The 26,446-nt window shown below is 44.5% G+C and overlaps 1 protein-coding gene across 1 annotated transcript in view; it reads right to left on the bottom strand.

Annotated features, from left to right (window-relative positions):
* The window catches only part of LOC122926530 (gastrotropin-like), a 39,967-nt gene that overhangs the window by 5,616 nt on the left and 7,905 nt on the right, over positions 1–26,446 (bottom strand). Inside the window, exon 2 of the mRNA XM_044277923.1 lies at positions 2,567–2,662. Within this exon, the coding sequence (XP_044133858.1) occupies positions 2,567–2,633 (67 nt within the window). The 5' untranslated portion in view covers positions 2,634–2,662. The remainder of the gene's footprint in view (positions 1–2,566; positions 2,663–26,446) is intronic.

Raw genomic sequence — 26,446 nt, 5'->3', positions numbered from 1 at the left:
TTCCAGCCCTATTATACTATGTATTCTGTAGTCAGAATGCTATTATTTTCCCTTATAACCATGTTATAAGGGAAAATAATACAGTGAATAGACTGTCACCTAGAACCCATGCGTGAAAATCGCACCGCATCCGCACTTGCTTGCGGATGCTTGCGATTTTCACGCAACCCCATTCACTTCTATATGGCCTGCGTTGCGTGGATTATCGCAACGCAACGCACAAAGAGGAGCATGCTGCGATTTTCACGCAACGCATAAGTGTTGCGTGAAAATCACCGCTCATGTGAACAGCCCCATAGAAATGAATGGGTCAGGATTCAGTGCGGGTACAATGCGTTCAACTCACGTATTGCACCCGCGCGGAATACTCGCTCGTGTGAAAGGGGCCTTAAGGTTCCTTTAGGTCCCTTTCACACGAGCATGATTTCCGCTCGGGTGCCATGCGTGACGTGAACGCATAGCACCCGCACTGAATCCAGCACCATTCATTTCAATGGGGCTGTGTACATGTTTTTTTTCACGCATCACTTCTGCAATGCTTTAAAATCGCAGCATGCTCTATATTCTGCCTTTGTAACGCAGGACAGGCCCCATAGAAATGAATGGGGCTGCGTGAAAAACGCATTGCATCCGCAAGCAAGTGCGGGTGCGATGTGTTTTTTACTGATGGTTGCTAAGAGACGTTGTTTGTAAACCTTCAGTTTTTTATCACGTGCGTGAAAAACGCATCAAAACACATTGCACCCGCGCGGAAAAAACTGAACAACTAAACGCAATCGCAGACAAAACTGACTTGTTTTAGTGCCAAAATCGCAGCATTTTCACTGAACGCACCCTGAACGCATCCGGATCAAATCCGTCACGCCCGTGTGAAACCAGCCTTAAATTGCTCAACTGAGTAGACAATTGTCAGGGAGGAAGTGATCCTTTCCGACAATCGCCTACTCGTCAGTGGAGGAGACCTTTGAATTTACACGCTGCAATCTTCTCCACAGTATGCAGAGGAGCTATCGCTATGCCATCACTCATCCCCAAACGATGATTTAGGTGCCCACATGAAAGATCCAGTTACCTGATGAAAGACATCAGCGGCACATTTGCATCGGTAGATTATTGCTAACGAGTGTTCGCACAAAGGCTTGTTAGATGATAATCTGTCCAAACATTTGGCAGTGTAAAGTGGCCTTTACTGACATCCTTCAGATGCCCTGTGCTGCTTCGAACATTTTAAATATTCAATTTAGTCCTTCTAAGTGTACTTTCACACTAGTGTTATTCTTTTCCGGCATAGAGTTCCGTCAAAAGGGCTCTATGCCGGAAAAGAACTGATCAGGCATATCCCCATGCATTCTGAATGGAGAGTAATCCGTTCAGTTTGCATCAGCAAACTGCAGTATTATGTCCGTCCAAAATGCCTGATCAGTCACCGGAATGCCGGATCCGGCATTAATTCCCATTGACTTGCATTAGTGCCGGATCCGGCATTGCAAAACAACTGAAGGATCCGTCCTTCCGGTCTGCGCATGCGCAGTCCGGGAAAACTGTGAAAAAGACTGCAAGACGGATCCGTCCATCCGCATGACAAGCGGAGAGACGGATCCGTTCTTGCTTTGCATTTGTAGACGGATCCGCACCCGGATCCGACTACAAATGCTGTCAGTTGTCACACTGATCGGCGGATCCGGCAGGCAGCTCCGACGACGGAACGGCCTGCTGGATCACCCTAAGGGTCTATTCACACGTCCGTTTTTTCTTTCCTGATCTGTTCCGTTTTTTGCTGAACAGATCTGCACCAGATCTGGACCCATTCATTTTCAATGGGTCCTGAAAAAAAATCAGACATTGTGCTGTCCGTTTTTTTTTCAGGACCCATTAAAAATGAATGGGTCCAGATCTGGTCCAGATCTGTTCAGCAAAAAACGGAACAGATCAGGAAAGAACAAACGGACGTGTGAATAGACCCTAAACATTAGTGTAATATGATAATATGTTCGTGGGGGGGGGGGGGGGGGACTGCTATAAAACAGGTCAAATTACATGTCAATAGATATTTCCCATTGACATATCTGAAAATAAAATTTGTATAAATTTACATTCTGATGTCAGAAACGGATGACTATACAGAGATGAGCGGCGTTATGTAGGTGCTGCTCATCTTTTCATGACAAAGCAGTTGGTTTCTGATGGTTTCTATAGGAAGTTCTCTTTACCCTACCAATGATTGACTGACAAGCTTCCCCTCTGTTTAAAAGAAGTTCTGCAGCAGCTGCAGCATGTGCTATACAGATGTGTGTCACACCTGCTGCAGAGCATCACAGTACATACCTCAGATGCTGCAGAACTTCATAATACACACCACAGCTCTACCGGACCTACTTTTTGAAAATGAGTTTTACATCAATCAATAGTCAGGAACTGCCCTCACCTACTTCTCAATGAGGTGCTTCAGCATCCGAGGAGTATATTATAAGGAACTATGTCCCGCCTACTATAAATGATAAGGTTATTAGGAGTCACCTCAGGCCTGTAGAGATGTACTGTATCTAACTCATCCATCTTATCTTACCAATGGTCTGCATGAAGGCTTCATAGTTCTCCTGGCTTTCAACCTCGTACTTTCCAGTGAAGCTCATGGTTGCTTAGATAGATGAGAATGAATGGGCTAGGAGGAAAGGTGAGGAAAGAAGAGAAGATACTGAAATGAGCCGATCGTGGCTTTTTAAACCATTTTACACCTGACTCCTCCTTGCTGTAACATTACAATGGCCGGTGTGGTTGGTCCAGCTTGACCAATCTGAGCAGTGCTATGTGGTGATTCAGCAGCCAGGTATCAGTGAACTGTAGGTTAACTCGGGCGTTTATTGCTCTGAAATCCTTCAGGTATTCTCAGATGTGGAAATTACCTTTTGGTTGTAATGTTTCTCAGTGTCATTTCTCCTTAGGGATTAAAATGATGTATTAGTCAGAAAATGACCAAATATTGTGCAAAGCTAACTAAAAAATACAGCTGTCAGAAGGTGCGCCAATACATCTAAGATTTATTAGATAGCGCCAACATAGTCCACAGCAATGTATAGATTTTGTCCTCACAATCTAAATTCTATATGAACCTATCTCTATGTTTTTAGTATGTGGGAGGGAATCCATACAATGTCCATGCAGACGTTGGCCTTTGTCAGATTTGAACCCCAGTGGTTATAATTATACATTTATGAAGAGCTGTATGAGACGTGGGACTGCATGAGCTTTTCTGCACTTTTGCGTTTTTAGTGGTGTTTCTTTGCACCTGCAGTTTTTGGTGCATTTTAGGCTGTAAAGTACCAGCTCCAGATGTTAGCTGAAAGTCTATGGGAAATATAAAATGCAGGGCACACAAGTGTTTTTTTGTTACTGGGGCTTTTGATAACTACTGGTAGGTGCCGTTTTCTGGGTTTCTGTCGTTTTTGAAAAGCGCAGGTCTTTACATTTTTTCTTTTCAATTTAGTGTGGTATGAAGTATGCCATTGTATGATATTCAGTCCTCAGAGCATACATTGACTCTATCATAAAGCATGTATTCATATTTGTCAATATATACATCAGGAAAAGACAGGTAATAATATATAATTCCCCCTCCATTATCTCTAATATACACAGTCCATGCCTCAAATGTGCTCTAATGCATAACAAATAAAATATAATATTAAAAATTTCAAATAAAACACAATAATAGTATTAATATTGGTGATGTCCTGTCCAACAACGAGCCTAGCTGTGGACCCAGCAGCTGGTATAACATATACTGATATTGTATGGATTGTGTGGATTGTATATCTAGCTCTCAGTCTTCAGTGCACCAACAGTTCTTGTGTGTGATTGATGTAAAATATAGTAACTATGCCATTTTAGCCAACTCATAAATTTAGCTATTCAACTCCACTGTTCTCATTATTTCCGGTTCCTTTTATTCCGCTACATCATAAGGCCAGTTTCATATCGCTGCTGTTGGCGGTCTGGAAAAAATGTTCCATGTGATGGTTGCATTTCCAGGTTCAACTGTGGCTTGTCTAACCCGAGCTCACAGCCTTATAATAATTTATGATGCTATATTTTCCTGCCCAAAAGTCTACTTTACTATATTCACATGATGCTGTGAGTACCGTACAACAGGTCCATTTTTCCCAGACTGCACATGGCCATCTAAAAGAGGTAGTATTACTATCCAGAAATACGCCTATATTAGACATATTTCTGGCGCAGATTGCGGCGCAAAGTTTACTTGCGACTTTTCCCGGCTCACACCAGGTCTAAAAGTGTGGGCGTGGCGTGGGTGGGGAAGGGGACAGCCCAGCATGCCCATCTCATTTTCTACAACTGTTTTCGGCGTAGAAACTGGTCTAAATGAAAGCCTCCAGGGAAGCTGGCTTAAATTTAGACCAGTGCTGGATACAATGAAGTTATGTAGAGGCCTGGGCCTCTCATATCTATCAAGGAAATCAGGGACTAAACAAATACAGTCTCTAACAAGGACCAAATCAAGATCAGATCAAGTGTCTCTTATGAAGTCATTGGAGAGGGAGCACCTATCTCTGTGTGGTCCCATTCAATTTGCTATTTAGCAAGAACATTTGCAGGAATTCCCTCTCAAGGAGGAGAGGAATTTACTCATGGGCATGAAAAAGGGTGTGAAAGCGGAAAAATAAACCAGGGGCATCTGTCCTGAGTGGTAAAACTCACGCTCATAATGAGACCCCCTATCTTTAATGCACATCACTGGCATCCATGGCTGCTGGTAGGCAAAATAGGACCTCAGTAATATTTTGTGCAGGAACCTCCAATAGATCCTAGAGCAACTGAATAGAACAAATTATAAATGGGACAAGTAATTGGGGTAGGGTGGAGATTCCTATATTCTATTGAGGGAGAGTGTGCTCTAGCCGGTGGCACTGCTCTATTCAACTCGCAAGACTCACGCTTAGACTGAGCGCTCAGTGACGTCACTGTTTGAGTATGGGTACCTAGGAGTGTCTAACTCGCTATCCTTCGTCAGGGATGTAGGTCAGCTCTCCTAGTGTGGCTTATATAGGCGTCTCCCTCCCTCCATTCTTGTTTTGTTTTTAGCCCTCCATCTGCTGCTTTCCCATGGTATACAAATTTTCTTCTATTCTACTTCATGCAAATGCTGTCATGGTCTTACCTTCTTGCTGTTCTCCTTCGTTTGACATGTGCTGGCGGCCATCTTGGTTTCTGGGTTTCTTGTAGCCTCCCACCCGGCGGCTTCTCCTTCCCACTGGGAGGAGCTGGATGCCTAGCTCATATATATAGGAGGTCTGTGGCTTCAGTTCCTTGCTTGGTCCTCCTGTGTTCACATGCTTCTAAGACTGCTGCTGCTTCTGGTTCCTGATCCTGGCTTCGTCTGACTACCCTGCTGGTTCCTGATCCAGGCTTCGTCTGACTACCCTGCTGGTTCCTGATCCAGGCTTCGTCTGATTACCCTCCTGGTTCCTGACCTCTGGCTTCGCAAGACCCTGCTTCGGTTTAGTCATCCGTTTGGACTTTTGCCTTACAGCTTGATTTTCAATAAAGCCTTCTTATTTCCACTTATCTCTTGTTGTACGTCTGGTTCAAGGTTCCTTGACATTAGGACCAAGCCATGAATTCTGACGGTACAGGGCCATCCTCGCTACCTACGCTGGTTGCCAGACTTGATCAGCAGGATCACCTGTTGGGTCGGTTCGCTGTGGCGTTGCAAACCCTGCTTGAACGCACGGCTCATTTAGCTTCCGTTGCCGATGGGTCGGTTGTCGCTCCTGGGCCCGCTCCTACTGCCGCTCCGGTTGTTGCGCCAGAGTCTACCCCGACACCTGTTGCTGCGCCTGCGGTGTTTCGGGGTATGACCGGTTCTGCCCCCCTTCCACAGCGCTTTGGGGGAGAGCCAACTCAGTGCCGAGGTTTCCTTAACCAGGTGGGCATTTATTTCGAGTTGCTGCCACATGCCTTTCCTACTGAGAGATCAAAGGTGGGCTTCTTGATCTCGCTGCTCTCGGACAAGGCCTTGGCCTGGGCCAGCCCTTTATGGGAGAACAACAATCCGGTGGTTGCCGAGTTTTCCGGTTTTGTTGCTTCTCTTCGGAAGGTATTCGATGTGCCGGCTCGTGCCGCCTCTGCTGCGAAGCTCCTTATGTCCATCAGACAGGGTTCACGATCCGTAGCTGAATACGCCATTGAGTTTCGTACCCTGGCAGCAGAGGTGGGCTGGAATAATGAGGCTCTGGTCGCTGCTTTCTCTCATGGTCTCTTGGATGCCTTGAAGGATGAGGTTGCAGCTAAGGACCTACCAGTGGAGCTCGAGTCTCTTATTTCTTTCCTGATTTTGATTGACACCAGACTCAGGGAGAGACCTTCCTTTAAGGAGAGCCTGCGGAGGTCTTCTAACAGATTGGCGCCTACGTTTGCTGTCCCACCCGTGCCTCCCTCTCCTCCCACGCCTCCTGGGGATGACTTGTCTGGGGGTGAACCCATGCAGCTGGGGTTTGCTCGCCTGTCCGAGGGGGAGAGGGCACTCCGGAGACGCGAGGGCCGATGCATGTACTGTGGTCTCGGTGGGCATTTTCGGTTGGCATGCCCGAACCGTCCGGGAAACGCTCGCACCTGAGATCCTGTCGGGGGCAGATCTTGGGTGGAGTCTCCTCGTCCCCGGTTTCCCGTGTTGACAAACCACTGATTACTGTTGTCCTCTCCTGGGTCGGGGGCTCGGTGACGACCCAGGCGTTGGTGGACTCTGGTGCTGGTGGTTTGTTCATTGATAGTGTGTTCGCTGCCGCCAATTCCATTCCTCTGCAGCCTCGAGGTTCCCCACTGGCTCTTGAGGCGATAGACGGCAGACCCCTTCTGCCGCCACACGTGACTCATGAGACCCTTCCAGTGGGGATGGCCATTGGTGCCGTTCACAGAGAGTCGGTCTGTCTCCAGGTTATTTCGTCTCCACACTACTCGGTGGTCTTGGGGTACCCCTGGCTCCATAATCTGACTTTCGATTGGAGGTCGGCCGAGATCCTCTCGTGGTCACCGCAGTGTGGGGTTAGTTGCATCCATGGGTCTGTCAAGTTGCTATGTACTTCCTCGGACTCTCTGTTGCCTCCTGAATACAAGGAGTACCGGGATGTATTCGATAAGGTGCGTGCGGTTGCCCTACCTCTGCACCGCCCATACGATTGTGCCATAGAGTTACAATCTGGTGCCGTTCCTCCTCGTGGCAAAGTCTATCCACTGTCGGTAGCGGAGAATGAGGCCATGGAGGAGTACGTGAGGGAGGCGCTTTCACGCGGACACATTCGCAAATCCTCGTCCCCGGCAGGGGCTGGATTTTTCTTTGTGAAAAAGAAGGGCGGTGAGTTGAGGCCTTGCATCGATTACAGGGGTCTCAATCGCATCACGATCAAGAACGCTTACCCGATACCCTTGATTTCCGAGCTGTTCGATCGCCTCAAAGGGGCCACGGTCTTTACCAAACTCGACCTGAGGGCGGCATATAACCTGGTAAGGATCAAGGCGGGCGATGAGTGGAAGACCGCGTTTAACACCAGGACCGGTCATTATGAATCCTTGGTTATGCCCTTTGGGTTGTGCAATGCGCCCGCAGTCTTCCAGGAATTCATCAACGATGTTTTCCGTGACCTGTTGCAGCAGTGTGTGGTGGTCTATTTGGATGACATCTTGGTATATTCTGAATCCATGGAGGCCCACATTCTGGATGTCAGACGAGTGTTGCAACGGTTACGAGAGAACAAGCTGTTCGGTAAGCTTGAGAAATGCGAATTTCACCGATCCCAGGTAACCTTCTTAGGTTACATCATTTCCGCTGAGGGGTTCTCCATGGATCCTGAGAAGGTTTCGGCTGTCTTACAGTGGCCCCAGCCCAGTGGTCTTCGTGCCCTGCAGCGCTTTTTGGGCTTCGCCAATTATTATCGGAAGTTCATCAGGGACTTTTCCATGCTAGCCAAGCCTCTCACGGATCTGACCAGGAAGGGCAGTAATCCCCAGGTCTGGCCGCTCGAGGCCATCCGAGCTTTTGAGGCTCTAAAGTCCGCCTTTGTGTCGGCTCCGATTCTGTCGCATCCCAACCCTGGGTTGCCTTTTGTCCTCGAGGTGGACGCGTCTGAGACGGGAGTAGGCGCCCTTCTGTCTCAGCGTAGAACACCAGAGGGTCCTCTGCTTCCTTGTGGGGTTTACTCCCGGAAACTGTCTTCCGCGGAGTGCAACTATCAGATTGGTGACAGGGAGTTATTGGCCATCGTGCAGGCCCTTAAAGAATGGAGGCACTTGCTCAAGGGCTCGGTGGTTCCGGTTCTCATCCTGACGGACCACAAGAATCTGACCTACCTCTCTGAGGCCAAGAGATTGACACCACGTCAGGCCAGATGGGCTCTGTTCTTGTCACGTTTTAATTACGTGGTCTCCTACCTACCCGGTTCCAAGAACATCAGAGCGGATGCCTTATCACGGCAGTACTCCGAGCTGTCCGGGGAGGAGTCGATTCCGACTTCGGTCATACCTCCGAATCAGATCCTGGCCGCCATTCGCACCAGCCTGACCTCTCCCCTGGGTGAGCAGATTTTGGCGGCTCAATCTGGTGCTCCCTCTGGGAGACCCAACGGCAGATGTTTTGTGCCTGAGGAGTTGCGCACTCGGTTGTTGCGAACCTACCATAACTCCAAGGCCGCGGGGCATCCTGGAAAGAACCAGCTGTCCTGGGCTGTTTCACGTCTGTTCTGGTGGCCTTCTCTACGTTCCGACATCGCCGCATATGTAGCGGCATGCTCCGTTTGTGCCCAGAGTAAGTCCCCTCGGCACCGTCCGTTGGGCCTTTTGCAACCCATAGCCACTGGGGAGCGTCCATGGTCACACCTGGGGATGGATTTCATTGTGGACCTCCCTGCATCCCGAGGCCATACGGTCATTCTCTTGATTGTGGATCGGTTTTCCAAAATGTGCCACTGTGTTCCTCTCAAGAAGTTACCCTCTGCACAAGAGTTGGCCACGATTTTTGCCAGGGAGGTCTTCCGGTTGCACGGTTTGCCCAAGGAGATTGTGTCGGATCGGGGGAGTCAGTTCGTGTCCAGGTTCTGGCGCTCCTTTTGCTCCCAGTTGGGGATTCATCTCTCTTTCTCCTCGGCCTACCACCCTCAGTCCAATGGGGCCGCAGAACGATCCAATCAGGCCTTGGAGCAATTCCTTCGTTGCTATGTCTCCGATCACCAAGACAATTGGGTTGACCTCCTGCCTTGGGCTGAGTTTGCCAGGAACACGGCGGTGAACTCTTCCTCTGGGACGTCTCCCTTCATGGCCAATTATGGGTTCCAACCTGCCGTGTTACCGGAGGTATTCTCTCCCCAGGATATTCCGGCTGTGGAGGATCACCTTTCCGTCCTACGTGCTTCTTGGGTACAGATCCAGAGGTCCCTTGAGGTCTCTGCGCAGCGCCAGAGACTCCAGGCTGATCGCAGACGAGCGCCCGCTCCTTCCTACCAGGTCGGAGACCGCGTATGGTTGTCCACCCGCAACCTCAACCTTCGAGTGCCCACTCCCAAGCTGGCGCCTCGCTTTGTTGGTCCCTTCCGAGTGCTTCGCAGGGTAAACCCGGTAGCCTATGCCCTTGCGCTTCCTCCTGGCATGCGGATCTCCAACGTGTTTCATGTCTCCCTGTTGAAGCCACTGGTGTGTAATCGTTTCACTTCCTCGGTTCCTCGGCCTCGTCCGGTCCAAGTGGGCAATCGTGAGGAGTATGAGGTGAGCAATATCCTGGACTCACGCCTGGTCCGCGGTCGGGTGCAGTTTTTGGTCTATTGGCGTGGTTATGGTCCAGAGGAGCGTTCCTGGGTTCCCTCCGCAGATGTCCATGCTCCTGCCTTGCTCCGAGCCTTCCACGCACGCTTCCCTCAGAAACCGTTCTTTACTCCGCGGAGGAGGGGCCCTTGAGGGGGAGGTACTGTCATGGTCTTACCTTCTTGCTGTTCTCCTTCGTTTGACATGTGCTGGCGGCCATCTTGGTTTCTGGGTTTCTTGTAGCCTCCCACCCGGCGGCTTCTCCTTCCCACTGGGAGGATCTGGATGCCTAGCTCATATATATAGGAGGTCTGTGGCTTCAGTTCCTTGCTTGGTCCTCCTGTGTTCACATGCTTCTAAGACTGCTGCTGCTTCTGGTTCCTGATCCTGGCTTTGTCTGACTACCCTGCTGGTTCCTGATCCAGGCTTCGTCTGACTACCCTGCTGGTTCCTGATCCAGGCTTCGTCTGATTACCCTCCTGGTTCCTGACCTCTGGCTTCGCAAGACCCTGCTTCGGTTTAGCCATCCGTTTGGACTTTTGCCTTACAGCTTGATTTTCAATAAAGCCTTCTTATTTCCACTTATCTCTTGTTGTACGTCTGGTTCAAGGTTCCTTGACAAATGCAAATAGTTCAATTTCAGAATTTAATCCTACTGGTACTAGTGTATTCATGTTAAAAATCCAGCGTGTTTTAGCATTAGACATTTTTTTTATATAATCTCCTCCCCTTTTATCTCCTTTTATTATTTCAAGTCCACCAAACTGCCTACCCAAACTCATACCTTTATGCTTCTCCTTGTAGTGCCGGGATAATGGATGGCCCTCATATTTTCTATGAATATTTCCTATTCTTTTAGTCAGTGTTCTTTTGTACGTCCTATATACAGTAGATTTTCTTGCATGGGCAGTTTAGTGAATAAATCACTCCCCGGCTATTGCATGTGATATGGTCTCTTATATCTTGTGTTAATGTACCATCTATATTTGTTAGACTTTTTAGTGTATTTTAATCTTTTGCATACTGCACATATTCCACATGGAGAAAAAAACCTTTTAAAGGTTGTTTTTTTCTAGCAGATGAGGAAGGAGGGAGGAAGACGCCTATATAAGGAACACTAGGAGAGCTGACCTACATCCCTGACAAAGAAGAATGATCTATCCGAAACGAGTTGTAGAAAGTTAGACAATCCTAGGTACCCGTACTCAAATGGTGACATCACTGAGCTCTCAGGCTGAGCGCAAGTCTTACGAGTTGGATAGAGCAGTGCCACTGGCCGGGGCACGCTCTCCCTCAATAGAATATAGGAATCTCCACCCTACCCCAATTACTAGTGCTCTGCAAAGGGGAACAGCAGTATATATATGTTGTAATCTGCCCAGATACTCCTTACTGCGACACTTGTTAAAGGATAACTGTCATATTTTCATCAAAAATATCTATTTTAGCATATGTTACTGCTGTAGCAGCATTATGCATAAAGCATTATTTAGTTTCTTCACTTACCACTGTTTTCCTTTAGTGTTCTCCTTAGTTACTGCTGTTTTGAATTCTACATTATGAGGATCTTCTCAAGATGGTTCCTCTGCCAGTTCTCTGAGGCCAAAACTGCATTCCCTCAGGTCACATACAAACTTGCTGTAGCCAGCAGCTTCCTGCCAGCCAATCAGATTGGAATACTGAGAGACATGCCTCCTCACTCTGAAGCCTAATCCAGGCATGCAGTGTGAAGGACCACCCCTCCGTCTTCCTAGCCAGAGACAGATGAGACAAAGTAATGGTCTTTTAAGGGAGCAGTGGAAAGGGACAGGGGACATTAATGAAAGCTGTTATTATAAGGTAATTACAGATCTTTTGGCAATCATTGACAGACTAACTCAGGTATATATGCCTAGCTCTAATAAACTAGCAAATAAAATAAAAAATAGGACAGTTATCCTTTAAGGTGTGGGGTGTAAGTCGCGCGGCACCACTAATGATCTATTTTGTCGGTTCATTTTCTATTTTGTCGGTACCGCAGCGACAGTAAGAGGATAGTAAAAGATATAAGCGCCAGTGAATCATAGCCACATAAAAATTATACATGGGATTGTCTGGCTTGGCCCCCTGAGGCAAACTTGTGGGTAGTCTTGCTGTTGGGTCAAACCACTGTGTACTTGCTTTTTTCAGAAAATTTAACATGTATTTAATAAATGTGTACTGTGTTTTAGAAGTGTGTTCTAAAAGTCAAATTAGACAGAATTATAAAGGAGCACTTTCACTGTGCCGACGGCAGACAATTATCAGGGGGGGAACTGTTGCTGCTTGATAACTGCTTGCTCGTTAGTAGAGGTGAAGAGCTACATTTACATGCAGCGATCACCTCCACTGTATGGGGATGAGTGATTGCTACTGCCATCGCTCATCCTCATACAAATTATTGATGATTGAGTCTGAATATCAGACCATATAAACCCGCCTTAAGTATTTAGGCATCAGTTATCCTTTAAACACCAGTCTGGTTTGCATGTACAGTACAATTAGCGATATCTACATAAAAAATTCAGATTCCATCTTTTATTTTCCAAAGGAGCTGTGAGTAATGGATGCTGGAATCTTATTGGTTGCTATGGGCAACTAAGCCAGTTCTACTTTAGATCAATTTCATAAATCCCAGCCTTAATATCCTCCTGAATTAGACCTCAGCTAAGTTATTATAACTATTTGTCAACTGGATGTTGACTGTTTCCATGAACAACCAAGACTGCATGTCTGTGTTATATCACAAGCTCTTTCTATGACCCTCGAGACAATACCCTCTTGTTTGCTAACAAGGCACTTCCTCTGTAGAAGGGAATCCTGCAAAGGTTCTCCCAATCCAGTTCAGAGGAGGTGGGACCAAAAAGTATAAGCTCCCACTCTCCAAGGGCCCCACAGCAGCCACATGGTTTGTCTCTATGGTATGTCTGCCTTTGAACAAGCTGTAACCCCAGATCCGTACAAGGAAGGATGAACGCCGGTGACCAACAAACACGTCCATTGGCTCTCGTTTACATGGGAGGAACATTTGCTACCGCAGTCGTTAGTCCCTCGTTCAGTTCTATTGGTTATTGCCAGTACATCCCCTGATTACACAGACAGATGTGCTGCCAATAATCGGACATCTTTTATTGTGATGAACAATGCAAATCAGAGAACTAATGAGCATGTGCTTGTTTATCAGCCGATCGAAGGTATGATTGTATGGGCCAATTATCAAGTACGAGCGTTCCTATGAATGCTGCTTCCTAATAACTCGCCTCATTCCATATATAAAGAATAAAGCAATAGACAGAAGTCCTAAATATGTTGTATGGCATTGGTCCAGAATGATAAAGAGTCACAGTGGGACAAGTAAGCAATTCACTTTATGGCCTTTTTGGGAAGTACATGTGCACAGATCACTTGATAAGACCTAGAATTTTCAACCATATAAACTCAAAGTTCATTCACTCTGACTCTTGTGGGTGATCAAATACAGCCGCTCCTACGTGTCAATTGCCTTTCTATGAAGTCTTGCCAAAGTCTGACTGCTAATATGCGATCATTAAAACCTGGTGTCTGAGAAATGGGTGTTATATTCATAACACACTAACAAAAATGAGAGATTTGTATTATACAGTACTGTGCAAAAATGTTGGCCAGGTGTGGAAAAAATACTGCAAAGTAAGAATGGTTTCAAAAACAGGAGTGTTAATAGTTTATTTTTTTAGCAATTAACAAAATGCAAAATGAATATAAAAAAGAGAAATCTAAACGACATCAATATTTGGTGTTACCACTAGAGATCAGCGAATCGAAGTTGATCAAGTAGAATTCGATCAGAATTTCAGGAAACATTTGATACGTCCCAAAGTTTCCTCGCGCTTCGTGGTAACGAATCACATTTTTTCTAAAATGGCTGCTGCACATGTTAGAACGCTGAAGTAAGAAGCCCAGGAATGAAGGAGCACCCACAAGGCAATGCATGTAGCCAGCCAATCAGCAGCTAGCCGACCCCTGTGATGTAACAGTCCTATAAAAGGTCTCAGCCTGCTCGGTCTCTGCCATTTTACAGTGAACTTAGCGCAGGGATAGACTTGACTAGGTACAGGTGCTAGGGACGTGTTTAGGAAAGACTTTATTAATAAAATAAACTATTGAGCCGTTTAGGGAAAGCTTATTCATAGTGTACGGAAAGGATAGGGAGGCTTTATCCACACTGTAGGGAGAGAGCAGGGATCAATAGAAGAGTGCACATCCTGGGTAATAGGAGCTATTCTATTACACCTTGGGGCACTCATTGGGGTTACTAAAAGTGATCTATTACTACAGATTTTAGGTTGTTTGTATTCTTTAAAACATCAGTAATTCCAGTAATCCTTGTGTCTGGTATTGGGGTGAAACTGAGGTCTGATACAACCAGTTTTGGGGTGTGTTTAGCTGATATATAAGTACATCCATTCCTCCTCTATTCTGGGGTGACATTGCAGTCTGATACATCCAGTTTTGGGCTGTATTTAGCTAATATAAGTACTTCCATTCATCCATGATTCTGGGGTGAAATTTCAGTTTGATACAAACAGTTTTGGGGTGTTTTTATTTTGTATATAAGTACATCCATTCTTCCTTAATTCTGTAGTAAAAGTGCGGGTGTTCAAATTCCTTTACACTTAATTTGATGTGTCAATCAGTAATTGTGGCGTTGGTGCGAAATTGCGGCCTGACACTATTGCTCTTTTACCCTTGCAGTTAATTTTACAGTACAGTATGTCTGACAGACAGGTGAGGGGGAGAGAACCGCTGCTTCCTCTGATAGGCGGGCAAGTAGAGACAATGAGAGTCGCGTGGGAGCTGGTGTTGCGAGCGGTCAGGCACGTGGCCCTGAGACTGGTGAGGGTGACATCAGTGACATGCAGATAGTAGTAGATGATGATGTAGCTAAACACACGTGGGAGCTGGGTGAAGATGGGGCTTCATCATCATCAGAAGATGAGGGTGGCAGCTTGCGCGTGAGGCAGCGGCTGAAACAGCAGGGTGGCAGCAGTGTGAGATCTGTAGCTAAACGTGCCTGGGGTAGACCGCCTGCTACACAGGAGCCTACCTGTATGGAAAGGGAAAGAAGTAGCGGTGCATGGGTACACGGAGACAGCGGTAGCAGGCAGTCAGCATGGAGTGGTCCTCTCTGTGACTGGACCACTGTGTTGACTCCTCGTGCAATTTCTCATGCGATTTTAGGGGTTGTTCTTATGACAGATGAGAAGGAAGGCAAAATAAACAGTGACGTCAACACAAACGTACTGCTGACACCCTCTCCACTCTGTCAGGGAGACACTACTTGTATCAGCGTGTAACAGAACAGGTTCTGTAGAAATCTTTGTGGAATCAGCTAATGACGAAGTAAAAGGAGTGCGCTTTTAACAGTAGGATCTTGGGCCTCTGCACGGTTCTTTATACCTGACGCTAACATTGACCTATAAAGCTGAGTTCACACAGTTATTTGGTCAGTTTTGGCTCGGTAATTGCTCAAATAAGTGAAGTGTGAAGTGATTCTAAGAGAGACGCTTGTCATCTGCGTGTCACAATACTGTTTCACTACCACAGCAGACTCCCTATACGTGTTTCTGCAATGCACAGTGTTCTACACCACTATACAGGCTATCTGCAGGCAGGATATAGCAGTTTTTTAACGCAATTCTTCATGAATAAATTCGGATCTAAATAAATCTTTTGGGGAAATTCAGAGAATTCAGAGTTCTTCTAGGTAAACTTGCACACAGTTTATGAAGGAACTTGGCAGGGAGATTGTTCTAAACATCTCGGAGAAACTAACTACAGATCTTCTGTGGATGTAGGCTTGCTCAAATCCTTCTGTCTCTTCATGTAATCCCAGACAGACTCAATGAGATCAGGGATCCTTGAAGGCCATATTATCACTTCCAGAATTCTTTATTTTTCTTTACCCTGAATATAGTATTTCATTACACTGGCTGTATGTTTAGGGTCATTGTCCTGCTGCCGAATAAATTTGAAGCCAATTTTGAGCCTCTCTGATGGTGTTGCATGATGGATAAGTATCTGCCTGTATTTCTCACCATTGAGGACACCATTAATCCTGACCAAATCTCCAACTCTGTTCTCTGAAATGCAGCCCCAAATTTGCAAGGAACCTCCACCATCCTCAACTGTTGCCTGCAGATACTTATGGTACCACTCTCCAGACCTTCAGTGAACAAACTGCCTTTTATTACAATCAAATATTTCAAATTTTGACTAATCATTCCAGAGCACCTGCTGCCTTTCCTCTGCACCCCAGTGCCTATGTTTCCATGCATAGTTGAGTCACTTGGACTTCTTTCCACTCATCTAGAGAACAGTAGGGTACTGTGATGCACTAAAAACTGACCCTATTTTACATAGATCAACATTTTTACCTAATATGATTATTGGGATGACTATTAGGAAGTTTAAGAGTACTAAAGATTGCGTCTTGTCATCAGATATATTTGTTATTGCTTTATAACATGTCAAAATATTTTACCTTTTCATAGTAAGGACAGTGCCCCAAATGTTACTAGTGACACTGGCACAGCTGGTGTTCTATTGTCAGACCAACTTCTCCCCAATTAGTAGTGTGGATTGGACTACTGGCAGTCTATAGCCAGCTGAAAGGGGATTTCCAATTTTGACTACTTCTTTTTAGAATGAAGCGGCACCAGAAATTATATACTCTGCTTTGTAATCTCCAACACTTGGCTTTTAAAAGATATTTTCTGGGCTCCCAATATTTATGACTATGCTCAGAATAGGTCAGCAATATTTGATCGTGGGGGTCCAATAACCCACCAATCAGCTGTTCTCTGCAGCCACCAGCACCGAAACTACTAATCTGAAGGGAGCCAGAAACGGGGCTCCATTAAAAGCATAGTGGCCATACTGGTAAATACAGTTCAGCTCCTAATTACTTGAGAGTAAAGATAGGTGATCGGTATCTCCAGACCGAAAAACACCTTTAAGTGCTCAGCTATGACCAAGTGTTTGTGAACTGTTTCCACACAGGGGCATCTTCTGTCTTCATCTAGTCCTGATGACAATATTTCTTGTCTTGATTTCTCAAAAGTTGTCACATGTACAGTATATGGCATGGATGCTTATCAACATGCATAGCATTGCCCACATATACACTGTAAGCATTCAATGGGTGAGGTCATAGATGGTAAGTATGTGTCACCGAGGCTGCTACTCTCAGTGATGTAAATCCCGGAGGTGAATTGCGACCAGTGATGTTAGATCACTGAGTTTGTGGTTGCTGGAGTTTGGGTCCAGGAGTGACTGAAGAGTTTGGGTGGGAAGGTCACTCCCATCCACCATCTCGGATGTTACCACCTCACACAAGTGGGTAGCTAATTTAAAAGACACACTGCCAGAGTGTAGTATGTGGTTGTTGGTCTGGGAGAAAGACCTATTGAAACAAACCTCTTGGCAGAGAGGAATCGCTAAGAAAAACCTACAAGCTGGTGAGAAGATTGTATCACCGGGTTTTGTTAATTCTATGAACTGTCATTTTTTTTGATTGCAGGAGCAAGCCTGTACCGTTTTTCCTTGCTGTGTGCCCAATAAATCTTCCAAGACAAGACGAAGAAATAGGCAGCACTCACCACTGGTTCTTTGCTTCTTTTATTTCATAGTATCAGGTTACAAGCGGCTGGGTAGCAGTTAGCCAAATTCACATACAGCAGCGACGGCCTTTTCGCGCACGAACAATCGCGCTTCCGCAGGCCACTACTTCAGCACGTATCTATGTGCTGACCTCTTATACTAGGCATCCAGTTGTCATAGAAACCATAAACAACAAATATGAGGGTCAATTAAAAACAATAAACAAACGCAAGTGCGCTATTACAAAAACACATTTTGTAATTTCGGTCGTTCAGACCTAACTGACCTAGAGTCCTGTGCGTATAATCCATTTCGCTTCCTTTTGAAAGAGAAGACAATGTCTATCCCCACCCTGAACTGGGTGAGGGATGACCTCCACTCCGGCAAATTGAAGCGCTTGTACATTTCCTCCATGCGCTTCTCTTACATGGTCGATTAGTCTGCGACAACCCTTCCCCATTCTTATGGAGGAATGGTTTTTCTAATGGTTTTTCCTATATAAAAATGGCCACAATTGCACATCAATAAGTAAATGACATCTGTACTTCTACTTCTATGAAACTGGTTACTTTTTAAGTTATGGGACCTATCTCAAAAATTTTATTTTGGGAATTGTACTTACAAAAAGAGCAACTGCCGCATTTGTAGTTGCCCTTAGGCAACCTCTCCTGCAGCCAATTGCTTTCCCCCCCTGTGAATCTGCTTCTAACAATCCTGTCTTTGATTGTATGGCTTCTCCTATATGTTATTAATGGTTTTTCATCCACTATTCCTTTCAAGCCTATATGTTTTTTTTTAAATATCCCAATGTTTAAATATTGCCGTTCGTATCAAATTGGCCATTGGGCTAGATTTAAACGAAAACACACATCTCCTTTTTTTATTTTTATCCTTCTGTTGTCCTCTCACGTTGTTTTCTCCCTTACCTACTAACAGCTCATACTGGGAAAACTTGCCTGCCTCCTCCATCTCCTCATCTAATAATTTCTCAGGGTAACCCCTTTGCAGTAAACGTTTTTTTAACTCCCGTGCTTGTTTTCTATATTCTTCTTCTTTGCTATTGATGCGCTTTTATCTAATAAATTGCCCATACGGCACAGATTTTTTCACGGCATAGGGGTGAAAACTGACAAAACCCCTCCGTGACCAATAAACCCTAGGAAAAGAGATTGTCTGAGTGGTCCCGTCTCACAACACATTCTACTATTCAAGCTGATTAGGTTGCGACCATTCATTTAGTTGGTGATTTGCTTCCATATAGTGCCACAGAGATAATGCTGGACAGGGCAGCGCTACAGATTTCAGTGGAGTTGGAATGGTTTGCAGATCTTCTCTCTGGGACCTTGGTAGTTATTAGTGCTTTGATGTCCAGAAAACCATAATGCTCAATCATGTTTTGAGGCAATGAAAGAAAAATTCTGTGAAAATGATGCAAAATTATGATGGTCTAGCATTCACTGCCGCACAAGGCCAGTAAGAAATGGGTCATTCACTTTGTTTTATGAGTTCATGAAATAGTGGTAGATGACAGGGTGAGACAATAAACTTATTTCTGGCAAGTTCAGCTACTGTATGAGGAAAAATACACTTCCCTGTACTAAGCTGTAATACCTACAGCTAATCCTCATGCAGTTAGCCAGATGTCAATTAACGCTAGGCCACCAGAGATACCAGTTGTGCTGGCATCTTCATGTCAGAACTGCTGACAGAGTCCATTTAAAAGGCCACTGAGCTTTTAATATGTCATAGATATATATTAAACGTTTTGATTGGTGGGGATCTGAGCGCTGAGACCCCAATTGATCACAAGAACGAGGAGAGAGATACGGTCACAAATCTCATCGCCACAAGAGACAGGCCAAATAGAAATATAGGCCAGTCTCGATTCCGTGTGAGGAGGGAGCTATATAGGCGTCCTTCTCTCTCTTTGTTCTAGCGAACGTTGGTTTTCTCCTCGCTCAAACCCCTATTGATCAAAACTTTTGATATATCTCTATGACATATCAAAGTTTTTACCAGAACTCAGTGACCCTTAAGGCAACTTTTAGTTGTCTTAATTTCTTTCAGATTTTTACAGCCAAAATGTTGCCATATTCTTGTGCAAAAACTCGTATTTTAGCCCAAGCCTCCTTCCCTGCTAAGCCATGACCCCTTGTTGAGACTAGCCCCCCAAAAAATGTCTAAAACACAAAATGTGAATGCTCATATAAACAATGCCAACCAGGTTAGGCCTCATGCACACGAAAGTGAAAAAAAAAATCGTCCGTTAAAAACTAACACACTGTCAGTTTTTCTTGGCCATTTTGCATTAGTGTGTGCATCCATTTTCTGGCCATGTGTCTGTTTTTAATGTCCGTTTTGCATCCGTTTTTCATGTTCGTTAAAAACAGACATGAAAAATTGATGAATTTGATTGGCAGTTATTTATAGACCCACCCTTCTGAGAACACCCACAGGAGGGTAGGCCCCCAGCTAAAATAATGTCCCCCATAGTGTAGGATTTTTTTGGGGTTTCTGCCCCCATCTTAAATAATGTCCCCCATAGTGTGTGTGTTTTTTGGTTTTTTTAGGGCCCCCAGCTTAATAATGTCCCCCATGGTTTATATAATGCCCTCATAGAGTCCCACAGCCCAAAAAAAAAAAACTCACCTTATCAACTTGCTAGGTCTGCAGCAGTCTCTTCTCTCTTCACAGAACAGGACCTGCCGAAGGTGCGCGATGACGTCACTGCGCGCTCCCACATGATTACGTCACCACGCAGATCCTTTGGCAGGTCCTGCTCAATGAAGAGAGAAGAGACTGCCGCTCCGCAAGCAAGTGGATGAGGTGATTTTTTTTTTAAACCCCTAAATGGCCTGTGTACCCGTTTTTAAAGGGTGTTAGACGGGTGTTCTCCTGTTAATCGGTCCCATTGATTTTAATGGGGTCCGTCCGGCCTGAAAACGGACAAAGATAGGAGATGTCCCATTTTTGGAGGGATGCTATTCACTGGCCGTTAAAAGAACGGCCATGTGAATAGCCCCATAAACTTTCACTGGTGCTAAAAATCGTGTGCATGTAGCCTTGGTGTTTCTTTAGTGCCATAGAGGGCTCAGAAGGGTCTCCATTGTAACACTCTGTGTCTAGTATTCCCCCTATGTAATGACTGGAAGAACATACACATGCCATGCAAATGTTTTAATTAATGGCACTGTATGGCCACTTTGTGCCATACAGTGCCCAGAAGTGCTCCCATATATACATTGGAAGGACATACAGAATTCATGAGCATGTTGCCCTGGTTGGATTCCAACCAGGATCCCACTGCTAAGCACTGAGCCGTCATGCTTAACCCTTCCCCAGAAATTCCTTAGATATAAAAATAAATAAATGAGTGAGCCTCAGGAACATTTGACAAATAATGCATAATCCTGTAATTGACACTGAGTGCGTAATTCAATTAATAAGAAGAAACAACAAATGAAACCATGCCATCTTGTGAACATGTTACACCGCCACTGAACAAGAGGCTCTGACAGAGTGACAAGAAGCTGATCATAGTAACACGGAGTGTCAAGCTATGAAGATGTCAGCTAACAGTGTGGAAATTTGACACGCGTGAACGATGATTCCACATTCAAAAGAACGTGTTACTTCTATGGTGAAATTGAGCCTGGATTTTGAGATTACTTTTAATTACAGCTCTAGCAATTACAGTTTATTCTTTGTAGAATGAAAAGTTAAACAATCTTCCCAAATACTTTTTTAGTACAATCCATCATGACTTCCATGATTTCTGCTTGCTGTCATTGAACAGGGACCTTAATTGTATATTTTCAGAAGATACAAACCTGTCATGGGCATGTGCTGGACACAGGTGTGGGCCTTGGTACAGTAATGGTTTGTTCACATGTGCTTTGGAGGTTGGGTCAATAAGGCTAGGTCTACACGACGACATTTGTCGCGCGACATTTTGTAGCACCAATGTCGCGCGACAATTTTTATAATGGTAGTCTACGGTGTCGCACTGCAACATGCGACATGCTGCGACTGCGACAGTCGCTAAAAATCCATTCCAGATGGATTTTTCTGCGACTGTCGCGTCGCAGTCGCAGCATGTCGCATGTTGCAGTGCGACACCATAGACTACCATTATAAAAATTGTCGCGTGACATTGGTGCTACAAAATGTCGCGCAACAAATGTTGCAGTGTAGTTCTGCCCTTTCTAAGTCACGCGACAAATGTCGTCGTGTAAACCTAGCCTAATAGTGGAGAGAAAAGTCCTGCATGCAGGACATTTTTCTCCGCTCAAAAAAAAAATAATTCTCCTGAATAGATCCCATTATAGTTAGTGGGATCTGTTTAGTTTCCATTCAAGTCAATTATGTACCGAATCTGGCACTCCAGTTTTTTCTTTTCTTCTGATGGATTTGTGTACTCAGGACAGAGACACAGTTAAAATCAGGACATGCCACAGCCCTCTCAGGACAGGTGCCAAAATATGGGTCTGTCTAGCCTATTCTGGGGATATTGGGATGTATGCCACTTCCTGCTCCAATCCTAGTGATCATATGATTGCAGGGTCCTGGGTAACTGCATGAACTGCTGTGTCTTATCAGACCCAGATAAGCTCTGTAGTGAGGCACAATAGTTAAAACCTCAGGAGGCTCTATATCCCCTGTACCTGGGGCTAAAATGTCAGTCCATATATTCTTATTATATAGTGCTGAAAAGATGCAATAATACATGTAAAATTAAATCAGAAAATGAAACTGCATTCTATGTACCTCCCAAGGTGTGGTACCAATTATGGGATTAGAGGTGCAAGCTTCCGTAGCCCCTTGAGTGGTGCTATAAAAAAAAATGCCAGCAAAAATGGTTTATTATGTCACACAATAAAAATAAAATAGGACACATAAGTATTGCTAAGTCCATAACAACCAGAATAATAAAATTTATCACATTATTTAACCTGCTCAATAAACACAGTGAAAGTTAAAGTGAATAAAATTTGTACATACCTTTAAATCAATAAAAACAATGTATGCTTCAAAGAAAATGCTCCCACAGCTCCATTAATAGAAAAATAAAAAGCTCTGGCTCTCAGAAGTAAAACATAAAAACTATAAACACTTGGCATCACTGTAATCATACAGACCTGCAGAATTAAGCTAATATGTCATTTATACTGTACAGTGAACACTGTAAAAACAATGGGGGTCATTTACTAAGTGATATACGCCAGTTTCCTGGTGTATATCTGTCACAGATTGCGGTGCATAGGTTATTTGCGACTTTTCCCCGCTCACACCAGGTCTAGGGCCCGTCTCACTTATCATTTTCTATGCCTGTTTTTGGCATAGAAAAAGTACTAAATCTACAGCAGCAAGGAAGCTGACGTAGATGTAGACCAGCGGTGGATGCACCAAAGTTATGTACAGGCCGGCGCCTCTATATAACTTCGGCAGATCAACCGCCATCACAGGGGTTATTAAGACGCCTTAATAAATGAGTGCTATTTTGTGCAATATGCCAGCCCCCAAAAAAATGCATAAAAGCTAATTGAAAAATATAAATCTAAAAATGCTGTCATTGAAAAATACAATTCATCCTGCGAAAAAAAACAAGCCTTCACACAACTACATTGATGGAAAATTAAAAAAAGTTATGGCTCTTGAAATGCAAGAATGAACACGGCAAAGAAAAATTGCCATGTCTTTATGGCCTAAAATAGGCTGGTTGTTAAGGGGTAAATGGAACTCAATACTAGAGGTTGCAAGAGGGTCATTTTCTGCTTTCAGTGGCGAATCTAGGATCAATATATAGGGGGGGGGGGGCACATAAGATACCACAGTCATAAATGGGGGGGGGGGGCACTAATAATTTTCACCACTTAATCATACTACTGAAAAAAACTAAATAAGTATATACTGTGGATATAAAAAGTCTACACACCCCTGTTAAAATGTCAGGTTTCTGTGATGTAAAAAAATGAGACAAAGATAAATAATTTCAGAACTTACAAACTGAAATCTTTTAGGTAGAGGAAAAAAGATATAAAAAATAAAATAATATGGTTGCATAAGTGTGCACACCCTTAAACTAATACTTTGTTGAAGAACCTTTTGATTTTATTACAGCACTCTTAGTCTTTTTGGGTATGAGTCTATCAGCATGGCACATTTTGACTTGGCAAGATTTGTCCACTCTTCTTTGCAAAAACACTCCAAATCTGTCAGATTGTGAGGGCATCTCCTGTGCACAGCCCTCTTCAGATCACCCCACAGAATTGGATTCAGGTATGGGCTCTGGCTGGGCCTTTCCAAAACTTTAATCTTCTTTTGGTGAAGACATTCCTTTGTTGACTTGGATGTATGCTTTGGGTCGTTGTCATGCTGAAAGATGAAGTTCCTCTTCATGTTCAGCTTTCTAGCAGAAGCCTGAAGGTTTTGTGCAAATATTGACTGGTATTTGGAACTGTTCATTATCCCCTCTAGCTTAACTAAGGCCCCAGTTCCAGCTGAAGAAAAACAGCCCCAAAGCATGATGCTGCCACCACCATTCTTCACTGTGGGTATGGTGTTCTTCTGGTGATGTGCAGTGTTGTTTTTGCGCCAAATATATCTTTTGGAATTATTGCCAAAAAGTTCAACCTTGGTTTCATCGGACCAGAACACCTTTTCCCACATGCTTTTGGGAGATTTCAGATGTGTTTTTGCAAAATTTAGCTTGGCTAGGATGTTTTTCTTCGTAAGAAAAGGCTTTCATCTTGCCACTCTACCCTATAGCCCAGACATATGAAGAATACAGGAGATTGTTGTCACATGTACCACACAGCCAGTACTTGCAAAATATTCCTGCAGCTCCTTTAATGTTGCTGTAGGCCTTTTGGTAGCCTCCCAGACCAGTTTTATAAATTTTGGAGGGAAGTCCAGTTCTTGGTAATGTCACTGTTGTGCCATATTTTCTCCACTTGATCATGATGGTCTTCACTGTGTTCCATGGTATATTTAATGCCTTGGAAATTCTTTTGTACCCTTACCCTGACTGATACCTTTTAACAATGAGATCCCTCTGATGCTTTGGAAGCTCTCTGTGGACCATGGCTTTTGCTGTGGGATGCGAATAATAAAATTTCAGGAAAGACCAACTAGAGCAGCTGAACTTTATTTGGGGTTAATCAGAGGCACTTTAAATGATGGCAGGTGTAATGCTGACTCCTATTTAACATGATTTTAAATGTGATTGCTTAATTCTGAACACAGCTACATCCCCAGTTATAAGAGGGTGTGCACACTTATGCAACCACATTATTTTCACACACACACACACACACAAAATCCACACACCTCATAGAGTAGTAAACTTTTATAATGATGAGTGGCCACTAGAGGTGTTCCTTGGCAGTAATATATTTTTTCAGAAAAGTGTTTACATTAAAAAGCTTGCAGAGACATGCTATAGACACCAGAACTACTACGTTTAGTTGTTGTGGCTCTGGTGACTATAGTGTCCTTTAATATAGAGGGGAAAAAAGAATCAGCACAAAAGTATCAAATAAAATGGCTGTATCATTATTGTAAAAATTAAAAAAGCACAACTTCTGACACAAAAAGATAGTATTTTTCAGATTACTTTTTTTTTACTTTACAATGTGCAGATAGTACTGTACTACTAACCCCTACATACAGGATAATACAGCGGCACACACCTCTTACATCCAGTGATGTCTCTTTGATGTAAATGTTCTCTTTCCTCATCTTTTCCTTTCAGACCTTCAGACCAGACCACCATTTTTCAGCAGCTTGACAAACAAAATCTTAGTTTACTACTTTTCTGTCATCTTCCCATCTTCTGGACAAATCATCCTACCACCCCCAATACTGAGCCACTGGGCTCCCCAATACTATACTGCAGAAACAGATAAACCCCCTGATAATAGTAGTACCATGCAGATAGTGCTCTTCAATAATTATTGGCACACAGTGCCCTAAAATAACTGCGCCCAGCAAATAGTGCCTCTGACACTAATAGTTTAAACATAACGTCCCCCAAAAATAGTTGTGGTAAGCTGATACTGTGACAAGGTGCCCCCACAGTAATAGTGCTCCCAAAAGTCCCACCAATAGGAATAATTCTCTGCTGGAGCACACATGGTAGTAATAGTGCTCCTACAGTGACCCCAAAATGTCCCCACTGTGCCCCAGAAGTAATAATGCTCGCATAGTGCCCATACTAGTAATCATGTTCCCCATATACCCCAAGTAGTAATAAAGCCCATCACAACGCCCCCCAGTAGTAATAATTCTCCTTATAATGTGCCAGTGCAAAAAATACCCCCTTTTAATGCCCCCAGTTGAGCTAATGTCCCCATAGTGTCCCATAATGTGCCAGTATAAAATACCCATATATAATGCCCCCAGTAAATGCCCCATAGTGCTCTTCTCCCCCTTCTTCCTAGTGCCCCCCATAATGTACCATTATAAAATGCCCCATATACAGTGTCCCAGTAGATGCCCTCAGTGTCCCCCATAATTTGCAAGTATAAAATACCCCATCTTAGTGCCCCCCCATAGATGAGCCCATAGTACTCCTCTCTCCCCTTCCCCATAGTACCCACCATAATGTACCCCAGTAAAAAATACCCCTTCTTTGTGGCCTCAGTAGAAGCCCCCATAGTGTTCCTTTCCCCCCTTCCCCCATATAAAATACCCCTTCTTTGTGGCCTCAGTAGATGCCCCCATAGTGCCCCAATAATGTGCCAGTAAGAAGTGCCCTCCATAGAATCCTCCATAGTGCCACCCAATAATGTGCCATTAAAAAGTGCCACCAATAATGTGCCAGTAAGAAGTGCCCCTATAGATGCCCCTACAGGGCCCCCAATAATGTGCCAGTAAGATGTGCCCCATAGATGCCCCCACATAAAATGTGCCAGTAAGAAGTGCCCACATCGATGCCCCCATACTGCCACCCAATAATGTTCCAGTAAAAAGTGCCACCAATAAT

Source organism: Bufo gargarizans, chromosome 2 (genome assembly GCF_014858855.1).
Source record: "Bufo gargarizans isolate SCDJY-AF-19 chromosome 2, ASM1485885v1, whole genome shotgun sequence".
Classification (NCBI taxonomy): domain Eukaryota; kingdom Metazoa; phylum Chordata; class Amphibia; order Anura; family Bufonidae; genus Bufo; species Bufo gargarizans.
Note: the sequence above shows the minus strand (reverse complement) of the source record. Positions and strands in the feature narration are given on the sequence as shown.